Source organism: Dendrobates tinctorius, unplaced genomic scaffold (assembly GCF_039654945.1).
Source record: "Dendrobates tinctorius isolate UK_male_01 unplaced genomic scaffold, ASM3965494v1 ptg000070l, whole genome shotgun sequence".
Lineage (NCBI taxonomy): Eukaryota > Metazoa > Chordata > Amphibia > Anura > Dendrobatidae > Dendrobates > Dendrobates tinctorius.
The window spans coordinates 30325095-30348706 of record NW_027361738.1 but is presented as its reverse complement, the minus strand read 5'-3'; the positions used below and the strand labels follow the sequence as shown (position 1 = coordinate 30348706).

At 42.9% G+C, this 23612-nt stretch overlaps 1 protein-coding gene across 2 annotated transcripts in view; it reads left to right on the top strand.

Moving 5' to 3' along the window:
- Positions 1–23612, top strand: part of ACVR2B (activin A receptor type 2B) — a 177597-nt gene that overhangs the window by 114820 nt on the left and 39165 nt on the right. For both annotated transcript variants that reach the window (XM_073581540.1, XM_073581541.1), the window contains one exon: positions 14907–15114. In XM_073581540.1, the coding sequence (XP_073437641.1) occupies positions 14907–15114 (208 nt within the window). The remainder of the gene's footprint in view (positions 1–14906; positions 15115–23612) is intronic.

Sequence of the window (23612 nt, the reverse complement as noted above, 5' to 3'; positions counted from 1 at the left end):
GTTGCGGCTGTCTAACAACCGTGAGACGTACAGCCGTGGATACTCGAACATAGTTCTCGAGCACACCGAAGACACTCGGTTAGCACCCAAGCATGCTCAGATAATGCCTTATCGGAGCACATTCGCTCATCACTAATCCTTAGGCCACTTTGAAGTCTATGTACACCATCACATAACATTTTTCAATTATTCATGTAAATTTAAATGTAAGTTTAGGCAACATTCAAAATAATCTTAATTATAACTTTCTAGTACTTTGCTGTTGCAGAATGTCATAAAGTCCTTTATTAATAAAGCTTAATGCTTGTGAAAAAGTGTAATAACTCTCAGAGCTTTTGGTTTTGACTGCTCTCTCTGCTCCCCCACCACTTTGTGCTAGTTATCAGCAGGTAGGAGGCTGAGTACAGATCTCCACACCATGGACAGGGTGACATGTATATCAAGTAGGGCAAAGAAAACAGTCTATAGAAACGGAGAAACGCACATGAGTAGGAAATTACAGGATAGACGCTGTGATATTTTGGCAACTGAAAAGCTCAACTCTTTGGAAACACATGGACCTCACATCCAGCCTCTATTTCTAGGAGAGACACTCCTACGAGAGAAAAAAAAATCAGAAACTTGGATCAGGCTGCAAACGGCTTATCAGGAGGTCTGAAAATGAAGGAAACTTAGCGGTTACTTTCCTGTAGTCAATAAAATTGCGCTAAAGTGTGTAAAAATAAATAAGTTTAAAAAAATATTTTTTTTCCATGTGAAAGGTGTCTATAGTTAGTAATCTGTGTCTACACAATTTACACTGAGAGACAGGGATGCAACGTTATTTGTGTGTACTTCAATTTCAAGGCGAGAGGGATTGTAATTTCTGTACCTATATTATTTTGTAGGTGATTGGATGCACTGCTGATTCCACTACTGGGGACCTGATCCAAATATTTTGCTCCTTGATCACTTTGCTTTAATTTGTTGCAATAATAAATAAAATGCTTCTCCCCGGCACTGTGTGCGGTTACCTATTCCTCCGATAAACGGGTATATAGGTGCACACAGTCCCACATTCTGCTGCACTTATCACAGAAATGTACATTGATCATCTCTGAGAAGATTTAACCATTCTTCCTGCATTGTACGGGTCCCACTTTTGTCAAACTGTTTTTGGGCAGGTAATGAAGCAGTATGTAGCTTGCTGCGTCATGGTGTCAAAAAGGTAAAGTAATTATCATTCATCGCGGCGTCTGTCCTCATTGACCTGACAGCAGGCTGGGAATAGATTATACAAATGTGGCTTTAACAACCTGTTTTCAGGTCGGGTTTTCTTACCCAGCGGAGGTGACATCATTTACCTAAGGGGGGCTAAAGAAGAAAAGGTGATGACGTCTGTTCTCACACAGCAGAAAATGGAAGTTTCTCTTTGTGTCTTTAGCAACATAGTGTGACTTTAGTGTTTAAAGGGAAACTTTTTTTTATTTTTTTTTTAAGCTTTGGTCAGGAGCTCGGAGTAGTGGTTAATCAGAGCTGACGGTTCAGATTTTAATATTCTGAGACCACACTTATTTTTTTAAAGGGTTGCATCAAGATTTTCGAAAATATGCTAAACCAGTAGGTGAAGTTACAATGTATGGTTGTAATAAAGCTCACAATGTTTTTTTCTTGCAATCCAACATGCTTGACTGCTGCCTTGCTTCTTGACTGCTGCCTTGCTTCTTGACTGCTGCCTTGCTTCTTGACCGTTGCCTTGCTTCTTGACCGTTGCCTTGCTTCTTGACCGTTGCCTTGCTTCTTGACCGTTGCCTTGCTTCTTGAACATCTGACTTTTGAGTTTGCTTGCCTTCAAGCAGTGAGCGCCATACTGCAATGCCTGTAATTAGGGTAATTGGGGCTGCTTTTTAGAGGTATATAGTAACCACCCGGTATACTTCCTTTGTCCTCACATTGCCTTCCTACAAAGAGGATAGGATTGGGTTTAGACCCTTTATAGACAGGAGTATATAGTCTAATTCAGATGTCCGAATTTTACAGACGAGCGCTAGCTGTGATTTTCCCTTTGTACTTGTGATAGTCTATTGGGCCATACACATGTCCGATTTTTTTTTCTTTCTTTTTTTCTTGGACTGAGTGGTCTGCGGAAAACATCCGATTTTGATCCTAGGGTCGGATCAAAAACCGCAATTCAAGTCATTGGGTCCTTGAAATAAACGGACTGCACTCAAGACATTTTCACATACGGTCAGATGGAGAAGGTGGAAATTTTATGTTACTTTTTTTTTTTTTTTTTATTCACATACGAGAAAATTTGACGCTCTTGGCATACTCTGATTGGTCAAACTTTGATCAGTCTCTGATCAGAATAATCGGCCCGATTTTCTCCTATGCCATAAATGAATGAGACCTTACACATCCAGAACACCCTTAATGATGGGGCCAACCCGGTCTCAAATGTCCATAAATTTTCAGTAGAAGTCCAGGTTTTGACCTTTGGGGGTGATTTCCAGCTTTGGGTATCGGATAATAGATTGGTTTTCTACCTCTGATGTTCAAGGATAATGTTTGGGTCAAACAGAAAAGGAAATACGTTAGGAATTTTCTAAAAGATTAGTTTTAGTACAATAGATTTGGGATATAGTGTCTGAAAAGCAAAAATTCCTGGAAATGGCCTTCAAAGAAACTCCAGGAGATGCAGAAGTTCTCTTAAGGGCCATGACCTCTAGCTTTCATGTTATGTAAAGCTCTGGGTTGTGCTCCTGCCCTCAGGCCCTATACTCAACATAAGACAGCCATTTGGGAATATTACGCTCATGACATCTATAATATCTATCTTTAACCTCTCCGAGCTCAGTTGACCTTTCCAAAGAGTTTTTTATTCTTCGAATCTGTGCCAAATAAGAAAAGTTTAGTAATTTGTGCCTGCGCTCTGTAAACTCTCGATGCCTGGAGATGTTGAAGCCTGATGAGTATGAAATAGCTGGGACTTGCCGGTGCACGCCTGTGTGACATCGGCAGATACAAGCTCCACTGCCTACGGGTTGCGATAAGGAGCTGTCATGGCTTGTTCTGATGTAATAGTAAATTAACTACAATGAGCCGCTGGTTTATTTAATATGTTACATGTGTTATCTGATGGGGAAACATTGTTAAGTTCTTTTCCTGAAAAGTCTACACAGCTGTTTATAATTACTTGTAATGTCAATGAAAAAAAAGAACATGGACTGATATGTTAATGCCAGAAGGTGCAACAACTGTAGTGGCCCCTAATGAAATGACTTTCAGAGAAAATTATATTTAAAGAGCAACAAACTTTCCAAGCCCGACTCCTGCCGACCAGTATTCATTTGGTAAGGGAGAAAAAAGTAGGTATTTTAGATTAATAAAAAAAATCTAATTTTTATAGTATTACAGTACTTAACATGGTTGTCTAGATAAAACAAGTTCCTATCAAGGTTATAACTTGTTGATCGGTGGCGGTCCTACTGTTGGGCCCCGCACTGATCAGCAGATGAGGATATTTCATTTCTACCCTCATCATGGCACTTTTATATAGCAGTAGGTCAGACCGCCGGCCGCTGCTGTATTCTATTCCGGCATTAAAAAAACAAACAAACACATCGCTCATAGAGAGAGAACAAATGGAGCAGTGGTCAGGTGTGCTCACCGCCGCACCATTCTACCAGGATAAAAGTTCCCCCTGCTGATGATCGGTGTGTGTCCTAAGGTCCCGTTACATTTAACGATGCACCAGCGATCCCGACAACGATACGACCCGGTCAGGATCGCTGGTGCATCGCTAAATGCTCGCTAGTGAGCTGCCAAATAGGCAGACACACCAGCAATGCAGCAACGGTCGGCAGTCGATACTTACCTGTCACACGCAGCTCTGCTGACGTCTTCTGCCCGCGTCCATGCTTCGCTCGTCGGCACCAGCAGGAAGCCGGTGATGAGAAAATGGATCATCCCGTTCTCGCGCGATCAGCGATATCCAACGGGGGGGGCTGATCGGAGGTAAGTATCACATGTAGCGAGATCGCTACCGATATCACCGTTGCGTCACACAATCAGTGTTGCTTTAGCGATATCGCTAGCAATCTCGCTATGTGTGAAGGGACCTCTAGCAAGCAGACCCCCACTGATCAACAAGTTGTCATTAATCCAGTAAAAATGTTCTTTTTAAGCCTCTCTTTAAAGGCATTGTCCACTACTAGGACAATCCCTTCTTGATCTAAATGTTTGGCACCGATTAAAAAAAAAAAAAGCCTATACTCTCCTCTCGTGATGCCTCCTTTCCAGCGGTGTCAGCACTCGCAGTCCTGGGGCTGTTCCGTTGTTGTGACGTGACCCCTGCACCCATTCAGCGCTGGTGTCACTGTCCCGGCCTTTGGACAAATCGAACATGAAGAGGAAGTTTGGGCTGAGGCTGCTCTATGACTTAATGTTCATTTCGACAGGAGGTGGGGACAGTGACACCAGTGCTGATTGGGCACCAGGGTCACCATAGCACAGGAGTCCCAAGGAGAGGGAGCGCTGACACCACGGGAATGGCGCAAGCACGGGAGGTGAGTGTGGACTTTTTTTTTTTTTATCGGGGCCAACTTCTTTAAAGGGTGTTCTTCAGTGAAAATGCCTGATCACCTGTCATCCAGATTTTATACTTTAAACAAATTGGCATGTATATAAAGGCGCTTTCATGCTGAGTAAATCCTTAGCTTTCTTGTAGAAATCGGTTTTGCTGTTTTCGAGGAGCTCAATACAAAAAATTGTATGCTTATGAGCATCAAGTGCAGTTGGCAAGCGCTGCACTTACAGCTCTCCTGCCTCTCCCCCTATTCCCCGCCTGCTGCCTGCCCCCAGGGGGAGAGTACTTGTACTGTTGACGGCTGAGTGCAAAAAACAAAACTGTCAGTGGCTGCTAATTACATGGTTCTGTAATGTACATTCTTCTTTAGTGGCCTTCAGCTCAATCCCGAGCCATGACGACTTAATGCATGAACAATCTGTAGGAAGATTAATCTTGTGCCAGCCTAGATAGGTCCACCAGGGTCTTCTCCACCGTTATGTTGATAGTATCATGCCATCGGGTTGCCGGTCTTCCTTTTCGCCTTGTTCCTTCTATTTTTCCGACTGTGATGTCCTTCTCCAGCGATTGCTCCTTTTATGATGTCCACCGAGGCCAAAAATCTGACATCGTACCAGATCTTGACAAACGGTGCTATGTGTATTGCTGCATGGCACCAACTGTTACGTATAGATGCCCCTATGGATAACAGTTTTGTCTTCCCGTATATACCCCTATGGATAAGACTTTTGTCTTCCCGTATATACCCCTATGGATAACAGTTTTGTCTTCCCGCACTCTTTTTAAGTTATAATTCCATAATTGGAAATTGGTAAATGGTTTTAACAGGCAAACAAGATCTTGTAAAAGTATATTACACTGATGCCAATTCCTGGGGAAGGTTTTCTCCGTTAACTTGTATTGATGGTTGTATTCATTGAATAAAATGTTGTCAGATTACTTGTATTATTATAAATAATGTTCTATGTTCTCCTTTAACCTAAAGTTTCCATTAGAAATGTTATTACTGTGCTGTTAATACAAAGATCCTGAGAGCACTATTAAGATCATATATTTGCAAGAGATTTGCCGTAGTGCGCATGATATAACAATTGATGGGAAGCTTTAGTCTTGAGATAAGTGCAGAGCAATTCACGTTAATATTGATTCCTAGTAATTGATCTTTCCAGTTCTGCAGTTCCAAGCGTTTCATTTTTTTTTTTCTCCAGTTCTCAATGAATTGGGTTTGCAATGCCGAGGATCAATAGAAAAAGTGCTTGAACTAATTATGTGACTTTGTGTTGTGTCCCCAAGGTTTTCTTTGTGATGTAGTTGATATCTGTTGTTGGATTCAGTGGATGCAAATGTTTCGTAAGGCTCAGCTTTTACATTACTTGCAAAGTTTTGCCTTTCATTTCTGAACTTCTTTGTGGTTTATAATGCTAGGCGCAGACTGCTCTTTCTACAGTAGACCGGCAATAATCGTAGTTGCGTCGAAGTTACTAATACACCGTTGATTAATAGCTTAGAGGCAATCCGCAGCTAACACTTATTTTAATCTTAAATGTCTATTTCATTTAAAAATCTAATCTCCTTTTTTAATATATTTAATTTAAACAGTCCCTATTGTTCCCTAACTGCGCTATTGGTTTTATTTATTTATTTTACCTACCGTACTTACTGCATGAGGACATTTTATTTCAGAATCCCCAGTGTACTCGGGGCTGGGATACTCAAAGAAGACGTCGTCAGTGATGGGGTTGCTCTCCGCTCACTGGGTTTTTTCCTTACTATCTGCACACAGTGCACTCTTTTTCTGGCTCGTCACTTCTAATCAGAGCGGTTGAGGGAGCGCACTGTCACTTGTCATTAAAAATAAATGTACTCGGTGACAAGAGAGCTCTCTTATTGCGCATGCATTGAAATTAATCACAGACACATGCTTCGTAGAGCAGGAAGTAGCCCAGCCGCTGAAATGGAGGCCGAGCTTCCTTTTAGTGTTGGGGCTGAAGCAGCGGGAGTGACCGCAGCCACTGCCCCCTGATGACGTCTTGTTTGCGTATCCCAGCACACGCAGGGGTTATCAAACGAATCATCATCATACAAGAAGCATGTAAAAAAATAAAATCTGTAAAATAGGGTCATGTAGCAATGATAGGGAGTTTTTAATTAAAATATATTAGAAAAGAGATTAATTGATTGCCTTAGAAATATGGGATTAAAATAAATGTTAGTTCCGGATCACCCCTTTAAAGGCACTTTTAATCTTAAAGACACATTTTATAGAACCTTTACGCCTAACTATTCAGGGAATGCATGTCATGAGGTGAGGGTAAGTTAACTTTGTTTGATTTAAAAGTAAAGCCCCTTTTGTTTTTTGTGTAATTATGCCCCAGGTTACCATTAAATGAAATCCACATTGGAGGAACAGTTGTCTTGTTCCTCCCGTATTCAGTCCACACTCTGGGACTACAGGTGTCTGAATCCTGACAGCATGTGGTTGACCGCTCACTCTCAAGATTCTCCGGAATTGCCTGTGCGATTTAAACGCTTCAAGATTCGAAAGAAGTGACCTGATCATTCAAGCCACCACAACTTTATGTAGATAAAAACACACAAGCGCCAAAATAGACGCAAAACTCCTCCCATGGGACTTAAAGAAAAGATGCTTCAGTCTGTAAGACATTGTGTGCATAAACCTTACTGCGGCTCAGTGGTTAGCACTGCTATTTTGCAGCGCAGGGGTCCAGGGTTCAAATCCCAACAAGGAGTTTGTATGTTCTCCCTGTGTTTTTGTGGGTTTCCTCCAGGGCTGTGGAGTCGGTAACCCAAACCTCCAACTCCTCAATTTCCAATGACTCCGACTCCACCAAAATGGGCTCCGACTCCACAGCCCTGGTGTCCTCCGGGTTCTCCGGTTTCCTCCCACACTCCCAAGACCTATTGATAGGGAATGTAGATTGTGAGCCCCATATCAGTAAAGAGCTGTATAAGTGAGCATAATAAATAATACTCTATATTGGACAAAATAATTATTTCATAAAATTAGTGTATTTAAAACAAAGAAAAAAAAACCAAACAAACCAATACCAACCTACATGTTTGAACCGCTAGTATAACACCACAAAAATACAAGAGTACCCCCTACAGGACTCTAGATTAATTGCACTGACCATTTTAGCCACTAACTTGAAAATTTATGCTTTTCATTACATTTTTCCATAGCATTTCAAATCCATTTTCAGTTCTATGCATCCATTCATTGTAATAATTGCAAATTCGCAGAGAAGTTATCTGCTTTGTTTGCTGCTCGGCTTCTATTGGCTTTTGTAAATTGCTTGATGGATTACGAAGCACTTCATTGCCATTACAACATATGGTCTTTATCGCGGTAGTTTTTACACTTCTCTTATGGGAAACATTTATTGGACACCAGCGGGGTTATAAAACAAGGCAGAATCTCAATGTGCCTTCCCAGAAGCCTAAGAATACTTGATAGTCCATAAGCATAAAACCATGAAAAAATACCTCGGCGTTTATTTTTATCTAGAAGTGAAATTCTCCTATAAATGCCTCCATTTCTTAACTACTTACTTGTAGTTATGTATTTTTTCAAATGGATTTGTGTAAATGGAGGCATCGGTGGAAAGGTCTGTGGCCCCCGTGCTACTCGGCCACGTGAACAAACGGTGGCTTTCATTTTTCGTAGTTTTGTGACTTTTTGACCATGGGTAAGGAAGGCCAAATTTGGGCTAGTCTTGTCCGCTTTCATGATTGATTGGAAGAATCAGGTGGGAAATTTTTAAACATTTTTTTATATGGGGTTACAATTGTGCTACAAATGTCCTAGATATGTCCAGTAGAGAGAATTCACTCATTTCTCGTTTTTAAATGTTTTATGAAGAATCAAATGTTATTGTTTGTCAGCACAATATCACTTCATGTAAAGAGGCATCTGCTAAGCGTTAGCCGGGGAAAAAGGCAAAATTGTGAAACCTATTATTGATACGTATAAATGTGTAGTTTTCGAATCCTTAAAACTCATACCACTTGTCTCTGGTAATCTGTGTATTCCCATATATGGGAGATACAGCTCCGTATTCAACTGCCGGTGCTGTTTACGGCTTATCGGTAGGGGGTGCAAGGTGTCAGCCCCCCACCAATATCATATTTGTTAATCTTTCCTACGGACGATAGGTCATCAATTGTTCAGTTTCTCACAACCCCTTTAAAATATAGGAGTACATTTTCGGGTCTTATCCTGTATATGTACATGGGTAAGAATGCTATTCTCTGGCCTTTGTGACTTGTATCAAGCATTTTTAGCATTTTTTCCCTTGCCTTGGCTCAGCATGTTTGTGTGCTCTGCCTTTTTCTCCTCTCCATAGACTTTTACAGGCATTACAGAAAAGCTCAACAGATTTAAAGGGGTTATCCAGGGCTAAATTACATTTTCACTATAAAGGCCCCGCTACACATAACGATGTCCCAGCGATCCCACCAACGATACGACATGATGGGATCGCTGGGACATCGTTAGGCTGATCGCTGGTGAGCTGTCACATAGACAGCCCCTCCAGCAATCAGGACCAGCGAGCAAGCTGGTATTCAACGTAAACATCGGGTTTCTAAGATCCGCGCTGCACTTAGAAACCGGCTGATCACTGGCTCCCGCTGCCACACGCAACGATGCGCGCTGGCCAGAGATATCGCTGATGTGTCACAAAATCAGCAATCTCGCCAGCAATATCGCTGTGTGTAACGGGGCCTTAAGCCAAGAAAGCAACAGGCAGGTAGTTGCTAATTAGCTGGTAACTACCTGCCTGTTCTATCCAGCGCTGGTTCAGAACAGTCATTGACCGCTCTTGATGTCAAGTCAGCTGCTCAACGTCGACAATGCAATTTTTCTTCCGGGATGCTGTGTCGACAGGACTTAATTTACAGTGTCAATCACCATGACATTCGGCGGTCTTGCCTTGTCAACAGAGTAGAAGAGAAGCTGCTACTCTGTCAACATGACATCAGCAGAAGCTGCAGAATCGCCTGCAGGAGCGGTCTGTGATGGCTGAGATCTTCGCCAGGAAGACCAGGCAGGTAGTTGGCATGTATATTCCAGTCAGTTCTTTGGCCTCTAGTAAATTAAATTAAATTTAATATAATTCTGGATTAACCTTATCAGCAGTTTTTGAGTGAACGATCAATGCAGGAGACCAAAAATTACTGATGAGTGGAGAAAGAAGCAAATTTTTCAGAAAATATTTATTAACAAAGTTTCTTATTTTCCCTTGTACTATTGAGTTATGGACAAAAAATATTTTCCATTTAAATATCCTCTCTGCCTCCTAGAGGTCTAAAGCTGGAGACCACCCCCGCTGAGATGTAAATGCACAAACGGCATATTGCAAAGTTAACAAAATTGACTGTCCACAATCTAATTTTTGCGTACTTGTACAGTACTTTTGTACCATGGAGACTGTTTCTGTGGGAGAATTTTTTGAGAGCTGATTGAATAATTTCATAATTTTGGCCAGATGTCTCTTATGTCTGGTAAAGGTTGTGTGTTATTTAACGGATAAAATCATCCCTCCATACTGTTGAGTTGTGCATCTTCTTTATCTTGAAGTGAAGTGTTATTTAATCTGCTGGAAATGAAAGGATGTGATCTATATTTTTTTTTATTCTACCAGATATACACTGCGCAAAAAAATAAAGGGAACACTCCAATAACACATCCTAGATCTGAATGAAAACAATATTCTAACTGAATACTTTGTTCTGTACAAAGTTGAATGTGCTGACAACAAAATCGCACAAAAATCATCAATGGAAATCAAATTTATGAACCAATGGAGGCCTGGATTTGGAGTCACACACAAAATTAAAGTTAAATGTAATGTCCTTTAAAACAAGTCAAAATGATGCTCAGTATTGTGTGTGGCTTCTACGTGCCTGTATGACCTCCCTACAATGCCTGGGCATGCCCCTGATGAGGCAGCAGATGGTCTCCTGAGGGATCTCCTCCCAGACCTGGACTAAAGCATCCACCAACTCCAGGACAGTTTGTGGTGCAATGTGATGTTGACGGATGGAGCGAGACATGATGTTCCAGATGTGCTCAATCGGATTCAGGTCTGGAAAATGGGGGGGCCAGTCCATAGCTTCAATGCCTTTATCTTGCAGGAACTGTCAACACACTCCAGCCACATGAGGTCTGGCATTGTCCTGCATTAGGAGGGACCCAGGGCCAACAGCACCAGCATATGGTCTCACAAGGGGTCTGAGGATCTCACCTCTGTACCTAATGGCAGTCAGGCTACCTCTGGCGAGCACATGGAGGACTGTGCGGCCCTCCAAAGAAATGCCCCCCACACTATTACTGATCCACTGCCAAACCGGTCATGCTGAAGGATGTTGTAGGCAGCAAATCGCTCTCCGCAGCGTCTCCAGACTCTGTCACGTCTGTCTCGTGCTCAGTGTGAACCTGCTTTCATCTGTGAAGAGCACAGGGTGCCAGTGGCGAATTTGCCATTCCTGGTGTTCTGTGGCAAATGCCAAGTGGTCCTGCAAGTTGTTGGGGGTTGTGCTCACAGCCCATCTGTGGACGCCGGGCCCTCAGACCATCCTCATGGAGTCGGTTTCTAACCGTTTGTGCAGACACATGCACATTTGTGGCCTGTTGGAGGTCATTTTGCAGGGCTCTGGCAGTGCTTCTCCTGTTCCTACTTGCACAAATGCTGAGGTAGCGGTCCTGCTGCTGGGTTGTTGCCCTCCTACGGTCCCCTCCACGTCTCCTGGTGTACTGGCCTGTCTCCTAGCTCCTCCTGCCTCTGGACACTATGCTGACGGACTCAGCAAATCTTCTTGCCACAGCTCGCATTGATGTGCCATCCTGGATGAGCTGCACTCCCTGAGCCACTTGTGTGGGTTGTAGAGTCCGTCTCATGCTACCACGAGTGTGAAAGCACAGCCATCGTTCAAAAGTGACCAAAACATCAGCCAGAAAGCATTGGTACTGAGATGTGGTCTGTGGTCCCCACCTGCAGAACCACTCCTCTATTGAGGGTGTCTTGATAATTGCCAATAATTTCTATCTGTTGTCTATTCCATTTGCACAACAGCATGTGAAATTGATTGTCAGTCAGTGTTGCTTCCTAAGTGGACAGTTTGATTTCACAGAAGTTTGAATTACTTGGAGTTATATTCTGCTGTTTAAGTGTTCCCTCTATTTTTTTGAGCAGTGTATTTGCCTTTAAATGCACAATAGCGGAGGATGACAGATGCTTTTCCTTTGTATGATCCGAGCATTACACCGGTTATTTTCCCCCTGTAATTGTCGTTATGAGGCTCGGAAGCATTTAGTCTCGTCTGTTTTTCAATAAAGCTAAGTGTCTCTAAGATGGCATAAAAGTTATGTTTCACTTCAAATCCAGGACACGAGGAGTAATGGTCCAGCTTAGCACCATGTGAGGTCTGAGCAATGAGCTAGACGCATTTATGTTCATTTTCACCGAGTGGTTCCTTTTTATAGATTGCATAAATTATACACAGTTGGTTTCAAGTTGTACAGAATAAGTCTTTTAAGATTTTTCTTTTCTTCCCCGCATTAGTAATGCAGCATTTAAAATTTTAAGAGCCCAGAAAAAGAAGCTGCTGAAATAAATGAAGGTTTAATGTTCTGTAACTTGAATATTTGAATGTGGTAGAAACCCTTTACCGGGAGCTATATATATACTCCCATTGTTAGTCCAGATACATAACCCACCGGTCAGTCAACAAGTGGATCTCAAAAGCTGCTGGATCGACTCCAACTCGTACAAGGATTTTGGCTTTTAGTTGAGATGAATCTGTGCTGCGTTATGTGCATGCTCAGTAGTGAAGCCGTGCTGTGGAGTCAGCTAAAGAAACTGAGGAGTCAAGTCAGAGGTCTGGCTTACCGACTCCACAGCTCTGATTCCAACCTATACCAGAGGGCTGCACTCGTGCTGAGCGAAAGTTACAATGATGGTTGCAATTTTGTGCTCCTTTCTTTTTTTTTTTTTTTTTCATTTTTCTTTGGGGGGGATGCCTACTTCCTATGGCAATTCTTCTGCCCCTGAATGATTTGTTACCGGATACATCTCTGCCTGATTAGAAGTAGTACTTCTTGTTTGTATGAAATTTACAGTATTAAAGGGACTCTGTCAGCAGATTTTTCCTACCTCATCTGAGAACAGTATGATGTAGGAGCAGAGACCCCCAAGTCTAACGATGTATCACATAGTTTACGGTGTGCTGAAGTTTTGATTAAAATCATTTTATCTGCTGCAGATCCAGCAGTTCTCTCAATGCTAAGGTCTGTATAACCCCGCCCGCACCACTCATTGGCAGCTTTCTGTGTACACTGCATAGGCAGAAAGCTACCAATCAGTAATGGGGGCGTGGTTGGATTATCTGGCAGCAGGCCAAGTAGTCCCTCTAGTAATAATATCCTGGTGATGAAAGTGACTTTATAAAAACTTCACAAGCCCAGTATGTGACACTTCACTTGAATCTGGGTCTCTGCCCCTACTCTATGCTGCTTTTCAGACTCGGTAGCCAAAACTCGGAGACAGATCTCCTTTAACTTATAGATTCTTATGAGTGTCCTAATCAGCCATATGCTTGAGTCTTTATATCAATTCAGAATGAGCAGTAACGTTAAGGTAAACTTTTAGAAGTTTAGGCTTCCTTTACGTCTTTGTTGAAGGCTATGCAAGGAGTCTCCATGACACGTTCTGTCAACAACAATGAAAAAATAAATATATAAAAAATTTCACCGTGGCTGAAACCTGATAAAGCCTGCTGCTTCAGGTACTGTTAGTATCTGTCATATGACATGACCTAAAGCCTGACATATACATTGGATTGCTTTTCGGACGAAAGTCACCGCGGACGGCTTTCCCATACACAGCAGTCCTCGTTTGGCCGAACATTCCTGTGTTCTTAATGAGACATCTTTTGCCCGACATGGTTGGTGGCGACTTATCAGACAATATATTTGGCAGTCTAAAATAGGACATGCTGGATTGGTATTTCCGCTGGCAATTGACCGCCGTTCCCATACATATTAATTTGAATGCCAAACCTGGTGATAGTGGTGGCTTTGGCCAACATTGCTCTGTGTATGGAGGGGCTTAAGAATTTCTGTACAATCTAAAGCTGGCTCTCAGATGACCAATGATTCAGCCAACATCTGCATCTTCCAACTCTCCCGATGCTCTGTTCGGCCGGGCATTCCTGCGTCCTCTATAAGAGCTGCTTATCTTCTCTCCTGACCAAAGGATCTGACAGCTGAATTCCACTTACGCAATCCGTGTGTCCACCAACACATTCAAGGGTCAGCCAATCCCATTGGAATTGGTGGGTTCACTTGACCTTCATAACACACTGCTAGGCGGGATCTGGGGCCTCCGCAACACGCAGGCGCAATAGCCTGATGTCGGTTCTCGGGCAACGCGCACTGCGCATGCCCGAGAACTCTTGTCACAGCACAGGCTCCGGCATTCAAAACAGAGGGATGCAGCGACGCACAGGGGCATCATGATGGACAGATGGTGGGCGGCGCCGAGACACTGGACAGGCATGATGGACGGATGGTAGGCGGCTGATACAGGGGGGGGGACACCATACCTGTGGGACACATTACAGGTATGAGGAGCTAGTTATAAAAGTTGATATTCCAGCGTTAATAGGGGTCAGAAAAAGAAGAGCCACCTTCACAGAATGCAGCATTAGTGCTGCTGAAGGTGGCTCTTTAACTGAAAAACGCCCTGGGGGTGACAGGCTCCCTTTAAGCCTAGTTACTACTAGACATATCTGAAAAAGGCTTGTAGGCTAAGCAGACATCTTAGTTTTATGCTTCTAGGGGTGTAACAATATTTTTTTTTTCTGCACAGGCTTTGTTTTTTTTATGATGTTTGAGGTGCTAGTTTCCATTTTTTAGCTTACACAATCTCTTTCAGTTTCTAAAAAAATATAAGACTCCACACTATGAAAAAAGTCATCTTAGAAAAACAAGGGAACAGTTATTACTTTCTATCCGTTTTTGTTGGACCCTGACATGGTTGCATTCCTCACTGCCACCGTTATGATTAATAAGCTATGAGGATGCCTTGTAAAGTGTTTCTATAGGTTAGTGAAGCAGGAGCGCTCTTGTCACCACTCAGGTTATGTTATTGGTTTGATGTCGGTTTTTCTCCATTGCCCACGGGGGCCTCTTTCTGCAATGCAAATATTTATATGGAATAGTATGCAGACTGTCTAAAAGATAAAGTAATGTACACACTAATGTAATTGCACCCAGAAGCAGGTATTTAACTCCACGCCGATTTTCCTTTTTTAGGGTATGCTCACAATGAAGAGGACCCTCGTGAGTGCATTTATTATAATGTCAACTGGGAGATCGAGAAAACAAACCAGAGTGGGGTGGAGCGGTGCGATGGTGAGAAGGACAAACGGCTTCACTGCTACGCATCTTGGAGGAATAATTCTGGTTTCATTGAACTTGTGAAGAAAGGATGTTGGTTAGATGACTTCAACTGCTACGACCGGTAAGCTGATTGCTACATCTGCTATTATTTGCCTACCGACTCTTTTTAATAGATATTGTAAGCTTTTGACTTCTCTTCCTCCATGGAACAACATTTTAAGCTTGCCTAGTATGGGCGCTACAATGACTACTTCCATTCCCTGCAGTCTGCAGTGTTGATCAATTTCAGGTGATCGGATCATGTAGTATTTTGGATTAGATCAGTGGTGGTCAGCTAAGCTTATCATGGTCACTTTGGTCTTCATTAAAGGGCTCCACATGACAAGTGGTAGACATATGTCGTGTTATGGTGGTGGGTGAAGACCCACTGAGGCACTGCAGGGCCATAACGGAGTAACTACTTGGTCTTCAATAGACCCTTTGATGGTGAGGATAGGCTTGGGCCATTAGTGTAGCCACCAGGTGAAACTCCAGGGCAGTCCCTGGTCTTGCCTCAGCTGACCAAAGTGTTAGAGGTGCAAAAGGTGTAAACAGAGATGAGATCAGAAAGTCTGAGCAGGCAGCACAGGTTCAAAATATGAAGCCGAGGTCAGACAAAACGAGGAAAAAAGCAAGGTCGGTAAGAGGAGATACAAACTGTAATACACCTAAATGGGATACTAGAGATGTACTGCACTAGGAACCTAAGTTAAGGCAAGGTGTGGAGGGAGGATAAATCCCCTGCTGGCAGGGGGTAGGCCAGAGAAGCAAAACTTCGCAGGACACAGCAGGTTATTTTCCTGCAGAGTCTGCCCACGCGTCCCTATAGGCAGAATTAGACAGAAGGAAGATACAGCAGTGCTGGGAGTGCTGCAAGAGGCAACTCGGATAGAGGGTGTAACACGGGGAGGTACAGAGCAGAAAGCTCAGTGAGTAGGATGGCACTAACTAACTGTGACATGTCGCTCATATGAATATACCTTTTGGTGGCCTTACATCAGCATCAGTAGGGCCAAAATGTCAGCTGATTAGTTGTTCTCTACCCTAAAATGGGTTAAAATAATTCAGCAGTTGATGCACTAGCCAGCTTAGCAACAACGAAGGGGTCCCCATTACAGCTGTAACAATGGTGGGATCACCCAGCGTCATAAGGAATTCTGCGACAACACCGCCTAGTTAATCAGCAAAGTTGAACATAGTAGAAGGTGGTGGTAGATGGGTAGAATAAAATTCCCTGCACACTTCCGAATTCATGCAGTCATGACAGTATTGGTACCGCAGGCACATCACATGGACGAGAGGGGGACTATTTCAGGTGACAAAGTGACATTTCAACGCTACCATATCTTCATAAACCTACCACAAAATCAGGCTAAGGAGTATCAGGGCTGCTGAGCACCGCCGGGTGGAAGCCAGCTAAAGTCTTCACAATTGCAGGAATCCGGAAGCGTGCGGTGGCGATCCTGTTCATCTTCATAGTTAATCTGTAATAAAAGGATGGAAGAAGAACTGGAAAACCGAAATGGTGTCGTTTCTAGTACATTGGCTGCACATGGGCTACAATATATTGTACCTATGAGTTTTCTCTCTCTGTTGCAGCATTAGTGCGCTAAATGCTAATTATGTTTTATCACCTCCCACACATCGGGAAGTTATTACGATGACGTGACAGCTGTTTCCATACTAAAACATGAATGCTGACTGTTCACTGCAGCTTGCATGCTAATTATGTGTATCATACCGCTGCTGCTATTAGTCTGCGTTCTGTAAATTAGTCAGCGAATGTTTACAGTATTACCACACTCCCGATCGCACAAAGCCCCATGAAGGTGGACATTGGGGGCCCCATACTTATTGTGTAGATGTTTCAATTTAATGAGAAAATATCGACCGAACTTAAATCTAGAAGTGAATGAGAGCCTCATCGATACTCCGGAAGGGAGAACAGACGTCAGTCTCCTCCTATCTGTCACCATCAGGACCGATCCCCCAAACAGGTTGATTCATTACCATTTTATGCAATGGAGACGAAGCAAGTTCTATAACCATTAGTTCAAAATATTATTTTTTACATGCATTAGTTGTATACAGGGAAGAAACGGGATGGTGGAAGCGAGGATCCTTTCTGGAGAATTATGTCACATTTGTCATATAGGCGGCACGGTGGCTCAGTCGTAAGCCCCAATGGGGACGGTGATGTCTGTAAATCGTTGTAAAATTAAGTCCTATAAGCAAATAAATAATATTTGAGAGAAAAGAATCATTGAAAAGACTGGTTGCTTTTTGTTTTCACATTTTAATTATTATGAAACTATCTGGGGTTTGCATTGGAGTACATTATAGACTGCCGCACATCGTTATCTGTTCTGAGTAAACCCAAGAATTTTGAGGCCAAATAAGCATCAGATACCTAGAACAAGCCTTGTCCTGTCACATACTTGCGTTCACATGTGACCAGGGCAGTGGAGTCGGTAAGCCAAACCTCTGACTCCACCTAAATGGGCTCCGCCTCCACGACTCCGCCTCCACAGCCCTGCATGTGACTGCTGCTCGCAGTGTACACAGTGTGAGGAGTCACCTAGAGGACTGGTAGTATATGAGTGGACAACCCCTTTAACGTTACTTTACGATATGGTCCTAAACCCTCACAATGTCTGACTTTGACATGTGAAAAATAGTTGTAGATGGTTAGTACCGGTAATTCTTTTGCTACATTTACATTCTACTAAGAAGATTATTTTGCAAAATGTCATCTAAAAATTTTAATTTTCTTGCAAAAAGAGCTCATACTGCTACTTCATTGGGAAAGTAAAAAAAAAAATGAAAAAAAGAGTCTTAAAGGGGTTGTCCAGCTTTGAGGCCATTTTATTTTTCTCAAAGGGAATCTGTCAGCAACTTCATGTAGGCAAAGAAAAGCTGAATCCAGCGATTGTATAGCTTAACGTCTTTTGCAGGCAAGAATACGCACAACACATTTTGTGGAGGAAAATATATATTTTTTTTTAAATATTAAAATGGTGGTGCGTTTTTATAGACAGATTTTACAGTAGCATCCCGGGGAAGGGAGTGGAGCGGCGTCACAGGAGGCAGCGGCGCTGATACAGGAGACTGGCCGGGGCAGCAGGAGTGGGGAGATGCTATGGGCCCCTTGCTGGGAGCAGGGGGTGTCCTGGCAGTGGGCCGTGTGCTTACATAAAATATCGGCCAGTCAACAGAATCCCCTTCCTATTCTTCCCTGCTGTGGGCTTCAGTAAAATAGCATTCGGAGGTGGCACATACACACATTGAGATCTCTGCAGCCCCGGGACATCCACTCCTCCCATCACGGGGCACACAGCATCGGCACACTCCTACCGCCTTCCCACCTGCAGCAGTGACTCTGACTCTTCCTGTGACACCGCTTCACCGCAGCTGGTAAGTCACATTTGGATTATCAGTTGCACCCTCATTTTCCTCCTAAATTTTGGGGAATAAAAGGTGCATCTTATAATCCAAACAATACAGTGGTTTACTTGGGTGCAGCCGTTCTGATGAAATCAGAGCTTTTATATATAGAATGAAGCCGAGCTGAGAAAGCTAACCCCGCCCCCACCAGGCTCTGTATATACAAAGTCCATATAGACAGTGATGTGCTTTGTTGCCGGACTAGTCCAGCAATGTTAATCTATTAGTGATTCACAGTTAATAAACAGCACACACTTTGACAAGTGACACATCCCTGAATTCTGTGTCTCGGCCTCTCTCCTGCTATCCACAAATTCCATAGCAAAAACCTGCTAAAAGATTCCTGCAGTTGAGGCAAGAAATCATTTTTGCAGTTGGGTGTCTTTAAAAAATGTTGCACCGCTTGCCTTCTTTAGCTGCTGTGTTACACTTTGTACTGCTGAATGCAGAATGGTTTAACTGGGTTGGGCACATTATCTTTATTCTAACATGTGACCAGACCTCTCCGTCTCCTCCAATGGAAAAGCCGTTTTCTCATTTGAGGTTTTCTATTGGAGGAGGCTGATGACAGATCTGGTCACATGTTCCTCCGCCAGCAGCCATTAAAGGGGGTTGTAGCTTTGTGCAGTCTGTGAAGAAAGTGTTGCGTGTTTTTTTTTTTTTTTTTTATTTAAATCTTAAATCACAACCACAGCCCCTTTATAAGATCTAGAGATTTTTTTCTTAATGGATCCATACACCACATGATCCACTTTTTGAGGACTTTTAGAAATGAATCAACCCTGAACCGCTGAGCCATTTTGCCCTTTTGTTTAGGCAATCAGTGGAGTCTCGGCGCCCGGACCAGAACTCCATGTCACTCCAATATGTCAGAGGTAATTAATTGTTTGGGAGCTGTTTCTGATTGACCTTTTGGTCAGTAGATGAACTCTCTGCAATTACTACTGGACAGGACCCAATAAATTGATTGGAATTGCAATCTTTCCTCCTGTAAGGCCCGTACATTCAACATCCGAAACTCCTGACTCAGCGGACTTCTCACGTCTTGCCTTTCATAGCTTTTTCTCCTCCCTGTATTGTGTTCCACCATCAGTTTTTTTACATGGATCTAGTTTTGCACATGTAAAAATAATAATTGTAAAGACAAACAAACAGAGATCCGTTTGTTATAGGGTTGGTTACCCTGCTCCGGTCTGGTCCTGGTCCCTTTAACGCCTTTTCAGCGTTATTTGGAAGTGTGACTCGCGGTATTTCACAGTAGATTATCATGTATTTTATGAGATTTGAAGCTGTGCCCTTCCTCGTGAGACTTGCCTGCTCCATGTAGTAATTATTTCTTCCCTTCTCCTTACATACTATGCTGAAAACCACATGACTCGATCAATAAATCTCCCTGGAAGCCGGGTCCCCATGTTTCTGACAGCTGCTCTCTTGAGTGCACCATAAACATGACATATTCTTGTCGAATGAGTTTTTTTTTTCTTCTTTTTTACTGAAATGGCATTGTCACTGGTGGACGCATTCATGCCAGTTATATAACATGGTGCTATGTCTAATAAGTGTGCTCCGATCTGCCCTACACATATAGGAATAAATCTGCTCTGTGCATTATAAGTGAGGCTCAAGCCGCCTTGACGAAGTCCAAAATATTCTTCGTCTTCCACCGCTCATTTTTATGTGGCTGTCCCTGGTGCTTCTCGAGTAGATCCATAAATTTCCCATAATTAAAAAGTACCAAGATTTCTAATATTAAAATATCCGGCGATACAGGTTTTGTGACGATTCCAGCGTTATTTCAGGGCTTCCCCGTTTCGCTGTGGTTTGGTGCATCGTAGGCAGGAGGATTGGCAATTTATGGGGAGTCACAGTAAGGAACACGATGAAACTGTAATAGTTGCCATATTGTATTAACCAAAATTTTCCCAAAATTTTGAGCAAAAAAATAATATACTGAATCTGGTTCTTTTAGGATAAGTGTATATGTGACAAACTCCACTAGTCTTACTGCCCCGTTGCTTCTGAACATGAGCATTTGGCTGCACTAGGCAAAACAATGACCATTTTAGAAGTAATGGGAGGAAGTGTAGCAGTTGAGATGAGAAATAACCAGATTTATTCCAATTAATTTCCTTCAAGACCAGATGCCAAAAAACACTTGAAAAATGTACTGAAAGAAGAGATCCCAAAAGGGGAAAAAAAAAAACACCTGGTTCCCGTGCTGCTATACTTCAACCCTCAAATGGAGGAAATCCAGTCGATTCTAGGAGTAGGTTCCAATATCAATGCTTTATTTCATGGTGCATACAAAGACAACGCGTTTCGAGGTCCATTCCATGACCTCTTCCTGAGGTCAGATGTACAAGGATCAGTTGGCTGATCGTTAATCGTTGCCTAATGGTCTGGGCCAGAAATCTATCGTTGGTCTCCTGCTGGGCAGCACACATCGTTGCATGTGACAGCGAGAGACCAACGATCAGCGAGCTCCCAGCGCCATACAGCAGACGCTGGAAGCTGGTATCCAGGGTAAACATTGGGTAACTAAGCGCCGCACGGTGCTTTAGATACCTGCTGTTTACCCCGGATACCAGCGTGCTTGCTGGTCCTGATCGCTGGTGAGTCTGTCTGTGACAGCTCACCAGCGATCAGCTAACTATGTTCCAGCGACCCCATCCACGTCGGATTGTTGGGACATTGAAGTGTGTAACGGGGCCCTTAAGGCGCCCATGCAGCTGAACATACACTAGGCCGAACGATTCTTTGGTCGATTATTCAGGAGACAGCCATCTCAGCCAACTCCCCAATACACAGGAGCATTTGTTTGGCTGACCGCTCCTCTGGTCTCTATAGCCTATAGGGAGAATAATGTAATAGGCACTCCAAAATTGGACAAATGCGATCAACATCTCTCCCAACAATCAGTCGGCCAGTGCCCCTATACACATTAGACCGTCATCCGAACTGGTCTGTATCGGTGGGTTCAGCCGACATTAGTCTGTGTAAGTGGGCCTTTAGACAGTGGTTAGTCGTCCTCCCAATGCACATGCACACTCACCCGAGCATACATACTCAATGTTAGGTGGAAAGTTGGCCTCTGTTGGCAGCCTCTCTACTGTGGATACAAAAGAATGTGGTCGTGTGACTAATCCTTGTCTTGAATCTGACATTCGCTGGAAGGGTAGACTCAGAAGGCACCTATACACATTTAATGTGGAATAGTGGACCATTTAAGTCATATCCCACTAGTGACATAACACTAGTGAACACTGAAATATCCTATAATTGGAGATGAACGAACTTGTTTGGAAAGCATTTGCCAATCTCAAAGTTGACACAAACGCTGCACATTCGGATTTCCGAGTATTTTCCCTAAAATGCGGTAAATTATTGCGTTTCCACTAAGGCCGGGATCTTACGATGATTCTGATTGGCTATCATGTTACTGTCTGTAAGATCGTTACTGTCCATCAGAGCGCTGCAAGGTCACGCTCTCAGATGTCTGCGTGACCCCGCAGCTGTGACTCGCAGTAAAAAGCTTACCGCAGGTAAGCAGGCGTCAGCTGATGAGACTACTAAATCACTACTATCAGTCAGAGAGCCACGGTTCCCACGCTATCAAATGAGCAAAAGTTCACCTCTGGTACTACTCCCATCAGTCTATGCCTGCTGACGCTAATAACGGGGATACAGGGAAACCCGTGGGAACTGTGGCTCTGACTGGTGATTTTAGCGCAGATCAGAGGCAGTGTATGCTGCTTTGTCATGCACATGACAGCGTGGCAAACACTGGATGTTCTGGCCCCCCATTCAAGTGAATGGGGTTCAGGTTTGTGCTCGGGTACTGTTCTGGTACCCAAACCAAACCTTTTTTTTAACTGCTTGCCGAACACAAACATTCAGGGGTTCGCTCATCTCTACTTATAATCTATACTTGTATGTTATTTTTGCAATGTGCAAACCTCAACCCCCCCCCCCATACTTTTTTACATGCACATGAAAGCTCCGTGAAGCTGAGACGGTGGTTTTACTAAATGACTGATGTTTGGAATTTGTATTTGCAAAATGTGTAACCTCATATATAAATGGCGTGATCATACAGACTGGGATTTGTGTCTGGGATCCCGTGAGATACAGGTAGCTCACATGTGCTGTCAATGAGATAAGCATTGCCTGCACTGAAGGTTTTGTCTCGAACAGTAAATATCTGCCATCAACCAGATGAAACAGGATAAAAAGAAATGGACTTCAAATAACAATCCTATATAGAGGGAAGAAACCACATCAGATGCTGTGCAGACACCCAGCCGCTAAAGCAGATTGTTCCCTTGGATAATGTGCTGTGGCTTTATCTGTGCATACGCTGTGTATACCTTTACATTTATATCTGTGCATACTTTGTGTATACTTTTTATGTATCTATATCTGTGCATACACTGTGTGTATACCTTTACACATGTATATCTGTGCATACATTGTCTACATACCTTTACGTATATATTTGTGCATACACTGTGTGTATACCTTTACATATATATCTGTAAATACATTGTGTATACCCTTACATATATTTGTGCTTGCACTATGTGTATACTTTTAGATTTGTACATACTGTGTGTATACCTTTACATATGTATATCTGGACATACACTGTATACCTTTACGTACAGTTATTCTCAAAAGTTTACATACCCCGGCAGAATTTTTGCTTTCTTGGCCTTTTTTCAGAGAATATGAATGATAAGACCAAAACTTTTTCTCCACTCATGGTTAATGGTTGGGTGAAGCTATTTATTGTCAAACTACTGTGTTTTCCCTTTCTAAATCATAGTGACAACCAAAACATCCAAATGACCCTGATCAAAACTTTACATACCCTGGTGATTTTGGCCTGATAACATGCACAGAAATTGACACAAATGGATTTCAATGGCTACTATAGGTAAGATCCTCACCTGTGACCTGTTTGCTTGTAATCAGTGTTTGTGCATAGACGCTGAGTTCTTGGGATCCAGACAGACTCTTGCATCTTTAATCCAGCCACTGACATTTCTGGATTGAGAGCCATGGGGAAAGCAAAAGAATTGTCAAAGAATCTACGGGAAAAGGTAGTTGAACTGTATAAAATAGGAAAGGGATACA